The following is a 15,105-nucleotide window of genomic DNA, read 5'->3' on the forward strand; positions in this document are numbered from 1 at the left end:
CCCTCCACACCGCTTGAGAACCCTCCACATCGCATGAAAACCCACCACAGCGCTTGAGAACCCACCATTGCGCTTGGGAACCCACCATTGCGCTTGGGGACATTCCAGAGCGCTTGGGAACCCTCCACAGCGCTTGGGAACCCTCCGCAGCGCTTGAGAACCCACCAAAACGCTTGAGAACCCACCAAAGCGCTTGAGAACCCTCCACAGCGCATGAGAACCCTCCACAGCGCCCTGAGAACCCTGCACAGCGCTTGAGAACCCCCCACAATGCTTCAGAACCCTCCACAGCGCTTGAGAACCCACCACAGCGCTTGAGAACTCACCAGAGCGCTTGAGAACCCACCACGCTTGAGAACCCACCAGAGCGCTTGAGAACCCTCCACAGCGCTTGAGAACCCTCTGCAGCGCTTAAGAACCCTCCGCAGTGCTTGAGAACCCACCACAGCGCTTGAGAACCCACCACAGCGCTTAAGAACCCTCCACAGCGCTTGAGAACCCTCCACAGTGCTTGAGAACCCTCCACAGCGCTTGAGAACCCACCACAGCGCTTAAGAACCCTCCACAGCGCTTGAGAACCCTCCACAGTGCTTGAGAACCCTCCACAGCGCTTGAGAACCCACCGCAGCGCTTGCGAACCCTTCACAGCGCTTGAGAACCCTCCACAGCGCTTGGGAACCCTCCACAGCGCTTGAGAACCTTCCACAGCGCTTGAGAACCCTCCACAGCGCTTGAAAACCTTCCACAGCGCTTGAGAACCCACCACAGCGCTTGGGAACGCTCCACAGCACTTGGGGACCCTCCACAGCGCTTGCGAACTCTTCACAGCGCTTGAGAACCCTCCACAGTGCTTGAGAACCCTCCACAGTGCTTGAGAACCTCCAAAGAGGTTGCGAACACACCACAGCGCTTAAGAACGCACCACAGCACCTGAGAACCCACCACAGAACTTCAGAACCCACCACAATGCTTAAGAACCAACCACAGCCCTCAAAAACCCACCACAGCACCTGAGAACCCACCACAGAACTTCAGAACCCACCACAATGCTTAAGAACCAACCACAGCCCTCAAAAACCCACCACAGCCATCGAGAAACCAAAGACAGTGCTTGAGAACTCTACAGTGATTGAGAGAACTACAAAGTGCTTGAGAACCCTACACAGCTTTGAGAACCCACCACAGCGCATCAGAACCCTCCAGAGCGCTTGAGAACCCTCCACAGCGCTTGAGAGCCCTCCACAGTGCTTGAGAACCCTACACAGTGCTTGAGAGCCCTACACAGCGCTTGAGAGCCCTCCACAGTGCTTGAGAGCCCTCCACAGTGCTTGAGAGCCCTACACAGCGCTTGAGAGCCCTACACAGTGCTTGAGAGCCCTACACAGTGCTTGAGAACCCTTCACAGCGCTTGAGAACCCTCCACAGTGCTTGAGAACCCTCCACAGCGCTTGAGAGCCCTCCACAGTGCTTGAGAACCCTACACAGTGCTTGAGAGCCCTACACAGCGCTTGAGAGCCCTCCACAGTGCTTGAGAGCCCTACACAGCGCTTGAGAACCCTCCGCAGCGCTTGAGAACCCTCCGCAGCGCTTGAGAACCCACCACAGCGTTTGAGAACCCACCACACCGCTTGAGAGCCCACCACAGCGCTTGAGAACCTCCACAGAGGTTGCGAACAAACCACAGCGCTTGAGAACCCTCCATAGCGCTTGAGAACCCTCCACAGCGCTTGAGAACCCTCCACAGCGCTTGAGAACCCTTCATAGCGCTTGAGAACCCACCAAAGCGCTTGAGAACCCTCCACAGCGCTTGAGAACCCTCCACAGCGCTTGAGAACCCTCCACAGCGCTTGAGAACCCTCCGCAATGTTTAAGAACCCTCCACAGCGCATGAGAACCCTCCACAGCGCCCTGAGAACCCTGCACAGGGCTTGAGAACCCTCCACAATACTTCAGAACCCTCCACAGCGCTTGAGAACCCTCCACAGCGCCCTGAGAACCCTGCACAGGGCTTGAAAACCCTCCACAATACTTCAGAACCCTCCACAGCGCATGAGAACCCTCTACAGCGCCCTGAGAACCCTGCACAGGGCTTGAGAACCCTCCACAATACTTCAGAACCCACCACAGCGCTTGAGAACTCACCAGAGGGCTTGAAAACCCACCATGCTTGAGAACCCACCAGAGCGCTTGAGAACCCTCCACAGCGCTTGAGAATCCTCCGCAGCGCTTGAGAACCCTCTGCAATGCTTGAGAACCCTCCACAGCGCTTGAGAACCCACCACAGCTCTTGAGAACCCTCCACAGCGCTTGAGAACCCACCACAGCGCTTGAGAACCCTCCACAGCGCTTGAGAACCCTCCACAGTGTTTGAGAACCCTCCACAGCGCTTGAGAACCCACCACAGCGCTTGAGAACCCACCACAGTTCTTGGGAACCCTCCACAACGTTTGAGAACCCTCCACAGCGTTTGAGAATCCACCACAGCGCTTGCGAACCCTTCACAGCGCTTGAGAACCCTCCACAGCGCTTGAGAACCCTCCACAGCGCTTGAGAACCCACCACAGCGCTTGAGAACCCACCACAGCGCTTGAGAACCCTCCACAGCGCTTGGGAACGCTCCACAGCTCTTGAGAACCCTCCACAGCGCTTGAGAACCCTCTACAACGCTTGAGAACCCTCCACAGCGCTTGGGGACCCTCCACAGCGCTTGGGGACCCTCCACAGCGCTTGAGAACCCACCACAGCGCTTGAGAACCCACCACAGCGCTTGAGAACCCACCACAGCGCTTGAGAACCCTCCACAGCGCTTGAGAACCCACGACAGCGCTTGAGAACCCACGACAGCGCTTGAGAACCCATCACAGCGTTTGGGAACCCTCCACAGTACTTGAGAACCCTCCACAGCGCATGAAAACCCACCACAGCGCTTGAAAACCCACCACAGCGCTTGAGAACCCACCATAGCGTTTGAGAACCCTCCACAGCGCTTGAGAACCCACCACAGCGCTTTAGAAACCACCACAGCGCTTGGGAACCCTCCACAGCGCTATAGAACCCTCCACAGCGCTATAGAACCCTCCACAGGGCTTAGGGACCCTCTACAGCGCTTGAGAACCCACCACAGCGCTTGAGAACCCACCACAGCGCTTGAGAACCCTCTGCAGGGCTTGAGAACCCTCCACAGCGCTTGAGAACCCTCCACAGCGCTTGAGAACCCTCCACAGCGCTTGAGAACCCTCCACAGCGCTTGAGAACCCTCCACAGCGCTTGAGCACCCACTATAGCGCTTCAGGACCCACCATAGCGCCTCAGAACCCTCCACAGTGCCTCAGATCCCACCACAGCGCCTCAGAACCCACCACAGCGCCTCAGAACCCACCACAGCCCTAGAGAACCCACCACAGCGCTTGAAAACCCACCAGTGCTTGAGAACCCTCCACAGCACTTCAGAACCCATACTAGCGCTTTAGAACCCACCACAGCGCCTCAGAACCCACCACAGCACTTTAGAACTCTCCCTAGTGCTTCAAAACCCATCGTGAAGCCTATGACCCACGATAGTGCCAGAACCCCCCCCCCCATGGCACCCAAGAAACCCACCATAGAGCCTGATGGTGCCCTGGGCATGCCCAGTGGGATTTATGGCATGACAGGCGTAGCGGGTGAAGTCACCTGGTCCAACCTTCAGTATGGTCAGTAGCACCTCGGTTCTCGTACCCACCTTCACCTCCTCTAGGTGGTACTTGTCACCTGGAATTTTTAATAAGAACAATAAATATCAAAAATAAAATTATAATTTAAGAGTAAAAAATAAAACAATGACTATAAAAAATAATATACTGAAAAAATGGGAGAGTTACTCTAATGTGAAAAAAATATAATATATCCAACACTATGCCCAGGCCCTATAGGGCAGGGTAGGTGCCCGAGTCATAGCTTTCAGCCCACAAGACTGCCATCCTCATTAGCCCCCCTTGGGGCTGGGATGGCAGACCAGAGGCCTAGTTTCTCCCTACGAGTCCCATGAGGGCGGGGAATGTGGCTAGGCCTGGGGACAGTTGGTCCTAACGATTAGGGGGTACTTGTGCCTCCTCCCATGGAAGACTTAGGTCTGAGACACTCCCTAGACAGGGAGCCAAGGCCGGGCCCCGGTATTCTCCAAGAGAATACCGGGGAAACAAGAAGGGTCATCACAGCATGTGGAACGCCAGGTAATTAGGTCAGATCCGAGGGAGGTCAACGCCCCCGGAGCTCAGTCTATGACCAGGTTGCGGTAGCTCCCATTTTTTCTTTAATTTAAAGCGTCCTCTCAAAGGAGGCGATATCACAGTATATTGTGGTTTTGACACCGCAGTTACGGGAATGACCCGATTCGTTAGTGACCTACTGTTAGTGGACTTACTGTTGGTAATGTTGGTTCCGTTGACTGTCCAGTAGTGCTGGGGTGGAGGGTTGGCCTCGCTGGAACAGTTGAGGGTCAGATCAATGCCAATCTTAGTGCCCACCAGCTCCCGTCCCAGCCACAACACAGGAGCGTCTGACGGAAATATACACAGGTTTCCCGTGAAATACGTATACCAGTTTTATATTGAAATACACAAGTTTACCATGAATATATTAGTTGAATATTGAAATATACGAGTTTACCCACGAAACACATGTACGTACACTAAAATATAGTAATTTTACTACCAGGTATGAGTTTCTCCAGGAAATATTAGATTAATGTTGAAATATTACACCAGTTAACTGTGAAATGTACCAGTTAACTATCAAATGTACCAGTTAACTATGGAATACAACAGTTAACTGTGAAATACACCACGTTTCGCCACAATAAAGGAACAAGTTTAATTCCTTGCATCAAGAGCCCTCACTTGCATCAAGAGCCCTCTCGCTAGCATCAAAAGCATCTTACCAGTATCAAGAACCCCTATCATCAAGGTCCCACTACTAGCTCATGTGAAGATTCCTATCACCCAAATCCCTCACTAGTATCAAGACCCCCTCACTAGTATCAAGATCCCTATGATCAAGAGCCCCTCATCCGCATCCATGCACCTCCCTAGAGAGATCTTGTCATATGATGTTTCTCCTAGGCTACCAGTTGGGAGGCTGATGTTTCTCCTAGGCTACCAGTTGGGAGGCTGATGTTTCTCCCAGGCTACCAGTTGGGAGGCTGATGTTTCTCCCAGGCTGCCAGTTGGGAGGCTGATGTTTCTCCCAGGCTGCCAGTTGGGAGGCTGACGTTTCTCCTAGGCTACCAGTTGGGAGGCTGACGTTTCTCCTAGGCTACCAGTTGGGAGGCTGACGTTTCTCCTAGGCTACCAGTTGGGAGGCTGATGTTTCTCCTAGGCTACCAGTTGGGAGGCTGATGTTTCTCCTAGGCTACCAGTTGGGAGGCTGATGTTTCTCCTAGGCTACCAGTTGGGAGGCTGATGTTTCTCCTAGGCTACCAGTTGAGAGGCTGATGTTTCTCCTAGGCTACCAGTTGGGAGGCTGATGTTTCTCCTAGGCTACCAGTTGGGAGGCTGATGTTTCTCCTGGGCTACCAGTTGGGAGGCAGATGTTTCTCCTAGGCTACCAGTTGGGAGGCTGATGTTTCTCCTAGGCTACCAGTTGGGAGGCTGATGTTTCTCCTAGGCTACCAGTTGGGAGGCTGATGTTTCTCCTAGGCTACCAGTTGGGAAATAACAAAAAAAGGCACAATACCGTGACTGGAACGATACACAAATAACCCGCACATAGAAGAGAGGAGCTTACGACAACGTCGTCGTAAGCTCCTCTCTTCTACGTGCGGGTTATTTGTGTACCAGTTGGGAGGCTGATGTTTCTCCTAGGCTACCATGTAGGTGTTGAAGAGGTACTCACAGGTGACAGTGAGGTGGGTGGTGCGGGAGACAGGTGCTGTAGCGTTGTTATCGACATTACAGGTGTAAGCACCAGTGTGTTCACGTCTCACTGAGTCGAACACTAAGTCAGGGCCCTCGATCGTCCACACTGCCAATGAACCAGTCTCTGTCAGAATAAACCTCACAATATCATGGCTGGGGAATGAAAGATATCCAGATCTGGTGAAAACAGAGAAGGTAGTTAATATTCCTTCTATCAAGAACTCTTTAGAATCAAGGTCTTCCCCTTTTAAGGGTCTAAAACTACCACGGGAACAGCCAGAGTTGTTCCAGTCAACTGAACTTATACACCTTAAGTCATTTTCATTTAATGTTACGTGAATTTTAAGAGTATCTTGGGAAGCACTAAACTCGTAGGGATTATACAGCACCTGTGGGAGGATCGAAGACATTTAGGCTTAATTCAGGGAACTGGAAAACATTCAATTCCCTGACCAGTATCAAGGAACCTCCCCTGAGGGGACGTAAATCTTAGAATGGTTCGGTTAGGCTGCTTGGTTAGTACTGGTGCATAAAAAAGCATATGAAAAACTTTTACAAGAAAATCTGCCTGGTTTCCCTAGAGTGTCGATGCTTCAGTTGGTCTCATTATAACAAAAAAAAGGTTCGAGTCGATCGAAACGTCATCGCAAACTCCTGTTTTCTATGTGCGAGTTATTTGTGTATTATCTCATTATGGTTTAGACTTGAGAAAGATACCTGCGCGAAAACCAAAGTATATGTCGAACAAAGCCTAGTGTGTGCTTACCAAGGTTCATGTCGCATTGATACCATTATTCCAAGTAATTACTTATATTTCTGGGTCAACAGCAGCGCTGGTTCTCGTTGGCAATATACAAGTTACTGTTAGTCTCACATGACAGTTAACACAGCATCACTTTCCCAGTTCTTCCAACTACTGGCAGTCACCTCATCAGCCTTACAGTTTTCTCAATGATCATTACCACTGTTACAGATACTAATTATAATTCATTATTTAGCCACTAGCTGCTGAATCTGCCCAATAAACTAGCCACTTCAGTGGCAAAATCTAATTACATACATGCTGCTATGTGTGATAATCTATGTAACTATTTGTGTATACCTGAATAAACTTAATTACCTCCGCCTCATCGACACCATGCCTAACCCTTCTAGGGTAGGGTAGGTGCCTGAGTCCGAGCCTTTAGCTCATAAGACTGTCATTCCCATTTGCCCCCTTGGGGCGGGGATGGCAGACCAGAGAGGCCTAGCTTGTGGCTAGGCCTGGGGACAGTTGGTCCCAAAGATGAGGAGGTACTTGTGCCTCCTCCCATGGGAGACTTAGGTCTCAGACACTCCCTAAAGAGGGAGCCAAGGCCGGGCCACCACTTGGAAAAGGCCCGGGCCGGGAGAATACCGGTGAATCTTTAATAATAATAATAATAATACCTCCGCTTTAGGCTTGAACCTCTAGATCATTATCCCAGTCACTTATTCCTTCACAAAATTCATTATCACTTACTGCTGCGGATTTTCCTATTAACAATAATCGTTCAGTTTTTCACAACACCGTTATTTAATATATTTTTTTCAGCACAAACACTGACCACTGTTATTACCATGGGGGAGCACTAAACCCGTAGGATTATACACAAGTATGGGGGGGGGGGATGGTTCAATGCAGGGAACTGGAGCACAGATTCAGTTCCCTAGATCAAAAGCCCCTCACCAGCATCAAGGAACCTCCCTTGAAGGGACACTGGCCAATACACAATGTGTCTGTTGCTTCTTGTTCGCTTTCTGACCCCCTCACGTCTGACCATGGGGTGGCTGATTAATGGGGTTTGAAATCTATCGACTACACGAGGGTCATTAAGACTGCCTGTCACCTTGTTTACCACCAGTCAAGAATATTTTTTATCCCTACAACGGATGTAAAGCTATCAGCGTATATAATAATAATAATAATCATAATAATAATAACAATAATAATAATAATCTTTATTTCTACCAGTACATATACAAGGTATACAGACCATAGCTGACATCAATGACATACTATTATATAGAAAGTCACTTGTTATGCAGAGCATTTCCCGCAAATTAGATAAATTTTGTCCCAGGATGCGACCCACACCAGTCCACTAAGAATCTGGTACCTAATTCACTGATAGGTGAACCGGGGATCGAACCACGGACCTCAGTGTGAGCCGAGTGCGCTAGCATTCGAGCTACGGAACACCGTTACAGTTATCACCGATGACTAAGAGGCAGTAAACATCGTGTACCTGGAGGTTACCTGGAGGTTATTCCGGGGATCAACGCCCCCGCGGCCCGGTCCATGACCAGGCCTCCCGATGGATCAGGGCCTGATCAACTAGGCTGTTACTGCTGGCCGCACGCAGTCAGACGTACGAGCCACAGCCCGGCTGATCCGGCACCGACTTTAGGTATCTGTCCATGACAGTATTACCATGACAGGCACCAGGGTACAGTTTTCCCGTTTTCCTGACAAACAAAACACTTCTAATACGCAATATATCGATATATGCAATTATATCGTGTCATACCCTGCGAAGGGTTACAATGATGCCACTTACAGTCTCTTGATCCAGGGAAATGGAGCAGTCCACCAATTCCCCATGCTCTGCATGACCCTTACGGGTTTGGCGTTTCCCCTTGAATGAAATGAAATCACTGCCTAACAATAGCAAAACTGAGGATATGTATTACGTTACAATTTACCTTAAACAATTATACTTACATTTATGGGAAAACGCTAAACCCGTAGGGTTCGCAGCTGGCAAATAATAGGTATATCGTAATTATATAAAATTCTCCACTAGCGGCTAGACACATTTCCCTGGTAAACCTTAACTGACCTGCATACCGTGACCTGAAATCGACACCATGTCCAGCCCTTCTAGGGCAGGGTAGGTGCCTGAGCCAGAGCTTGCAGCTCACAAGACTGTCATTCCCATTAGCCTCCTTGGGGCGGGGATGACAGACCAGAGAATCCTAGCTTGTGGCTAGGTCTGGGGACAGTTGGTTCCAAAGATGAGGGGGTATTTGTGCCTCCTCCCATGGGAGACTTAGGTCTCAGATACTCCCTAGAGAGGGAGCCAAGGCCGGGCCACCACTTGGAAAAGGCCCGGGCCGGGAGAATACCGGCGAATATTTAATAATAATAATAATAATAATAATAATAATAATAATAATAATAATAATAATAATAATAATAATAAGTGACCTGAAGAGTTCGGACGAGATGATCTGAGGAACCTACTAACATGAATCTGGATTGACCTGTACGCGTCGACGTGAAGAACCTGGACTGACCTGTACGCGGTGACTTGAAGAACCTAGAGTCCTGAAGAACCTGGACTGACTTGTACGAGGCGACCTGAAGAACCTAGAGTCCTGAAGAACCTGGACTGACCTGTACGAGGCGACCTGAAGATGGGACCTGCGTCAGCCCTCTTCCACGTCGTGAGGGCTGGTGGGAAGGCCCTGGCCCTACAGGTCAGTCTCACTGCCGCCCCTTCCCTCACTTCCACATAAGAACCAGACCATTCCTCCAGCGTAGGCGGCACTGATGATCCGTCGGGAACAAGAAAAACACAAATTTTCTTAGGATAGGTTCGTCAGGAAACAGGACAAGTGTTTCCTGACGTGGGTCTAATTTCGGCCATGTTGGTAGCCTAGGTAACTCCTGACGTTCATAAAAATTTGAGATTCGTAATTATACTTGCCATTTTAATTTTTCTTAGGAGATTTTACGAAGTAATAATACTAGTACTAATATTATTATTATACTTATATTTATGTTATATTTACAAAAGCGTTGAAACAACTTATCTAAATTTACAGTACAAATATCGAGTTATTACACAAGGAGCCAGTAAACAGCCCTGTGGGGTCGCGTCTATAAGGATCCCAGTGGAAGTAAGCCACTTTGACTTTTTTGGGGGGGGTTATCCTTAGTAATTTACACATGTTACAAAACAATCACAGGGGGAGTTGAATGATGACTCTAGGCCTTTCGTGTTGCAATCGACACATCATCAGGAGCTTGCAATGCTGCAGAAATGAATAGGAAGTCCAGGTAGATTCATTCAGGGAAATGACTCTAGCTAGAGTCGTTCCCTTGAACGAATTTGCCTGGACTTCTTTCTTATTTCTGCAACATTGCAAGCTCCTAATGATGTGCTGATTGCAATACTAAAGACCTAGAACTATCATTCAACCTCCTGTGACTGTCTTCCATCTTGTATCGCTTGTTCACGAAATCTGCAATATGTTACTAGGTATAATAATTGTACTTACGTGTACTCGTACCTAAATAAACTTACCTAGCACCTGCAAGTAGCTCCTGGAGAAGGTCATAGGTTCCGTGTTAAGCTGACACATATACCAGCCACGATCAACAGACAACACTGGTGAGAGTGTCAGCCCAGCTGAGTGGTGGTCAGCGTGGAGGGAGAGCCTGGGAGTGTTGGTGTAGAGCTGACGACCTATGCTCAGGATGGATTGTGTCTCCTCGTGTACCCACGCTAGCTGCTGACACAAATAAAAAAAAAAAACACAATACCGTGACTAGAACAATACACAAATAACCCGTACATAGGAGAGAAGACCTTATGACGACGCTTCGGTCCGACTTGGACTTCGTAAATGGTCCAAGTCGGACCAATACATTGTCGTAAGCTTCTCTCTACTATATGCAGGTTGACTCACGAAATCGTAAGGACACGATTGCAAACAAACCATACCCCGGCCGGGATTGAACCCGCGGTCAGAGAGTCTCAAAACTCCAGACAGTCGCTAGCTGGTCTAGTGGCTAACGCGACGGTCTGGAGTTTTGAGACTCTCTGACCGCGGGTTCAATCCCGGCCGGGGTATGGTTTGATGTGCAGGTTACTTGTGCTGACACATACATACACATACATATACAAACAGGAAACCTAAGACCTTCGTCAGGAAACCCAAGACCTTCGTCAGGAAACCCAAGACCTTCGTCAGGAAACCCAAGACCTTCGTCAGGAAACCCAAGACCTTCGTCAGGAAACCCAAGACCTTCGTCAGGAAACCCAAGACCTTCGTCAGGAAACCCAAGACCTTCGTCAGGAAACCCAAGACCTTCGTCAGGAAACCCAAGACCTTCGTCAGGAAACCCAAGACCTTCGTCAGGAAACCCAAGACCTTCGTCAGGAAACCCAAGACCTTCGTCAGGAAACCCAAGACCTTCGTCAGGAAACCCAAGACCTTCGTCAGGAAACCCAAGACCTTCGTCAGGAAACCCAAGACCTTCGTCAGGAAACCCAAGACCTTCGTCAGGAAACCCAAGACCTTCGTCAGGAAACCCAAGACCTTCGTCAGGAAACCCAAGACCTTCGTCAGGAAACCCAAGACCTTCGTCAGGAAACCCAAGACCTTCGTCAGGAAACCCAAGACCTTCGTCAGGAAACCCAAGACCTTCGTCAGGAAACCCAAGACCTTCGTCAGGAAACCCAAGACCTTCGTCAGGAAACCCAAGACCTTCGTCAGGAAACCCAAGACCTTCGTCAGGAAACCCAAGACCTTCGTCAGGAAACCCAAGACCTTCGTCAGGAAACCCAAGACCTTCGTCAGGAAACCCAAGACCTTCGTCAGGAAACCCAAGACCTTCGTCAGGAAACCCAAGACCTTCGTCAGGAAACCCAAGACCTTCGTCAGGAAACCCAAGACCTTCGTCAGGAAACCCAAGACCTTCGTCAGGAAACCCAAGACCTTCGTCAGGAAACCCAAGACCTTCGTCAGGAAACCCAAGACCTTCGTCAGGAAACCCAAGACCTTCGTCAGGAAACCCAAGACCTTCGTCAGGAAACCCAAGACCTTCGTCAGGAAACCCAAGACCTTCGTCAGGAAACCCAAGGCCTTCGTCAGGAAACCCAAGGCCTTCGTCAGGAAACCCAAGGCCTTCGTCAGGAAACCCAGGACCTTCGTCAGGAAACCCAGGACCTTCGTCAGGAAACCCAGGACCTTCGTCAGGAAACCCAGGACCTTCGTCAGGAAACCCAAGACCTTCGTCAGGAAACCCAAGACCTTCGTCAGGAAACCCAAGACCTTCGTCAGGAAACCCAAGACCTTCGTCAGGAAACCCAAGACCTTCGTCAGGAAACCCAAGACCTTCGTCAGGAAACCCAAGACCTTCGTCAGGAAACCCAAGACCTTCGTCAGGAAACCCAAGACCTTCGTCAGGAAACCCAAGACCTTCGTCAGGAAACCCAAGACCTTCGTCAGGAAACCCAAGACCTTCGTCAGGAAACCCAAGACCTTCGTCAGGAAACCCAAGACCTTCGTCAGGAAACCCAAGACCTTCGTCAGGAAACCCAAGACCTTCGTCAGGAAACCCAAGACCTTCGTCAGGAAACCCAAGACCTTCGTCAGGAAACCCAAGACCTTCGTCAGGAAACCCAAGACCTTCGTCAGGAAACCCAAGACCTTCGTCAGGAAACCCAAGACCTTCGTCAGGAAACCCAAGACCTTCGTCAGGAAACCCAAGACCTTCGTCAGGAAACCCAAGACCTTCGTCAGGAAACCCAAGACCTTCGTCAGGAAACCCAAGACCTTCGTCAGGAAACCCAAGACCTTCGTCAGGAAACCCAAGACCTTCGTCAGGAAACCCAAGACCTTCGTCAGGAAACCCAAGACCTTCGTCAGGAAACCCAAGACCTTCGTCAGGAAACCCAAGACCTTCGTCAGGAAACCCAAGACCTTCGTCAGGAAACCCAAGACCTTCGTCAGGAAACCCAAGACCTTCGTCAGGAAACCCAAGACCTTCGTCAGGAAACCCAAGACCTTCGTCAGGAAACCCAAGACCTTCGTCAGGAAACCCAAGACCTTCGTCAGGAAACCCAAGACCTTCGTCAGGAAACCCAAGACCTTCGTCAGGAAACCCAAGACCTTCGTCAGGAAACCTAAGACCTTCGTCAGGAAACCTAAGACCTTCGTCAGGAAACCCAAGACCTTCGTCAGGAAACCCAAGACCTTCGTCAGGAAACCCAAGACCTTCGTCAGGAAACCCAAGACCTTCGTCAGGAAACCCAAGACCTTCGTCAGGAAACCCAAGACCTTCGTCAGGAAACCCAAGACCTTCGTCAGGAAACCTAAGACCTTCGTCAGGAAACCTAAGACCTTCGTCAGGAAACCTAAGACCTTCGTCAGGAAACCTAAGACCTTCGTCAGGAAACCTAAGACCTTCGTCAGGAAACCTAAGACCTTCGTCAGGAAACCTAAGACCTTCGTCAGGAAACCTAAGACCTTCGTCAGGAAACCTAAGATCTTCGTCAGGAAACCTAAGATCTTCGTCAGGAAACCCAAGACCTTCGTCAGGAAACCCAAGACCTTCGTCAGGAAACCCAAGACCTTCGTCAGGAAACCCAAGACCTTCGTCAGGAAACCCAAGACCTTCGTCAGGAAACCCAAGACCTTCGTCAGGAAACCCAAGACCTTCGTCAGGAAACCCAAGACCTTCGTCAGGAAACCCAAGACCTTCGTCAGGAAACCTAAGACCTTCGTCAGGAAACCTAAGACCTTCGTCAGGAAACCTAAGACCTTCGTCAGGAAACCTAAGACCTTCGTCAGGAAACCTAAGACCTTCGTCAGGAAACCCAAGACCTTCGTCAGGAAACCTAAGACCTTCGTCAGGAAACCTAAGACCTTCGTCAGGAAACCTAAGACCTTCGTCAGGAAACCCAAGACCTTCGTCAGGAAACCCAAGACCTTCGTCAGGAAACCCAAGACCTTCGTCAGGAAACCTAAGACCTTCGTCAGGAAACACTTATCCTGTTTCCTGACGAATATTACACCTACGTTTATCACAATATATACAATTAGTTTTATCTATCATATCAGTATCAACGATTATCAGATTTCGGAAAAACGGAGAAAATGCCGCCTTACCAGGAAAAAAAAAATGAGACATTTTGACATATTAAAAACTTAATGGTGATAAACGTCAATATTTAAAGTCCAGCGCCAATAATATGGAATATTTATTATCATCGTTAATCACTAATGTGACATCTGGAAAATCGATGTGAAATGTCAGGAATTCCTGTAGAATGTCAAAAATTATCTCCCACTAGTTTTTTCCTTCCTCTCTTATTATCATCTTATTGTTTATTCTCTGCATCTCTTTCTACTTTGATAAATAATAAATTATAAATGTTAGTCCTAGAAAATATGGTTAAGTTGCAGGAAAAAAGGTGATATTATTGACGAACTTAATATAAAGTCTCTGGGTATCCCTAGTATATATCTATGAATAACTGTGTATGAATATTTGTGTGTTTGTGTTTATGCATGTTAAGTGTATAAATAATGGTTATAAATGGCCTTAATTTTTAAAGGGGTGGACCGGTAAGCCAGTGGAAGGCCTCGGTCAGATGACCAAAAGCTCCAAAGGCGGGTTATCATCTGACTAAGACCCGCGTCAGGAAATATTTGTCCTGTTTTCTGACGAACCGAACCTAACCTAATACATGTTAAGTTTCCATTGCTAGTTTCATCGTATTACATAAAAACATAAGAACATAAGAAAGAAGGAACACTGCAACAGGCCTACTGACCCATGCGGAGCAGGTCCATGTCCCCCCCCCCCGGATTAGCCCAATGAGCCACCCAGTCTGATCATCTCCACTCAAGGATGGAGCACTGTACCAGACCCAGCAGCACAAGCTAGTCAGGTCCAACTCACACCCACTCATGTATTTATCTAACCTATTTTTAAAACTACACAACATTTTAGCCTCAATTACTGTACTAGGGAGTTTGTTCCACTCATCCACAACTCTATTACCAAACCAGTACTTTCCTATATCCTTCCTGAATCTGAACTTTTCCAACTTGAAACCATTGCTGCGAGTCCTGTCTTGGCTGGAAATTTTCAGCACGCTATTTACATCCCCTTTATTTATTCCTGTTTTCCATTTATACACCTCGATCATATCCCCCCTAATTCTACGCCTTTCGAGAGAGTGCAGATTCAGCATACCCCCAGTGAAAAGTAGGGGCGTCACTGGTACACTAAGAGAAAACACAATAAGTGTCCGGGGCCCAAGACTGTTCAACAGCCTCCCACCAGCAATAAGGAGCATTACGGGAAGATTCCTGGTTGTCTTCAAGAGGGAGATGGACAGATACCTAAAGACAGTGCCGGATCAGCCGGGCTGTGGTTCGTACGTTAGAT

The 15,105-nt window shown here is 49.0% G+C and overlaps 1 protein-coding gene across 1 annotated transcript in view; it reads right to left on the minus strand.

The window, feature by feature from the left end:
* Positions 1 to 15,105, minus strand: part of LOC128691883 (lachesin-like) — a 68,485-nt gene that overhangs the window by 27,547 nt on the left and 25,833 nt on the right. The window contains exons 3-7 of the mRNA XM_053780847.2: positions 10,226 to 10,430; positions 9,313 to 9,465; positions 5,872 to 6,000; positions 4,403 to 4,537; positions 3,601 to 3,750 (exon numbers count right to left, since the gene is read on the minus strand). Of these exons, the coding sequence (XP_053636822.1) occupies positions 3,601 to 3,750; positions 4,403 to 4,537; positions 5,872 to 6,000; positions 9,313 to 9,465; positions 10,226 to 10,430 (772 nt within the window). The remainder of the gene's footprint in view (positions 1 to 3,600; positions 3,751 to 4,402; positions 4,538 to 5,871; positions 6,001 to 9,312; positions 9,466 to 10,225; positions 10,431 to 15,105) is intronic.

This window comes from Cherax quadricarinatus, chromosome 75, assembly GCF_038502225.1.
Source record: "Cherax quadricarinatus isolate ZL_2023a chromosome 75, ASM3850222v1, whole genome shotgun sequence".
Taxonomy (NCBI): Eukaryota; Metazoa; Arthropoda; class Malacostraca; order Decapoda; family Parastacidae; genus Cherax; species Cherax quadricarinatus.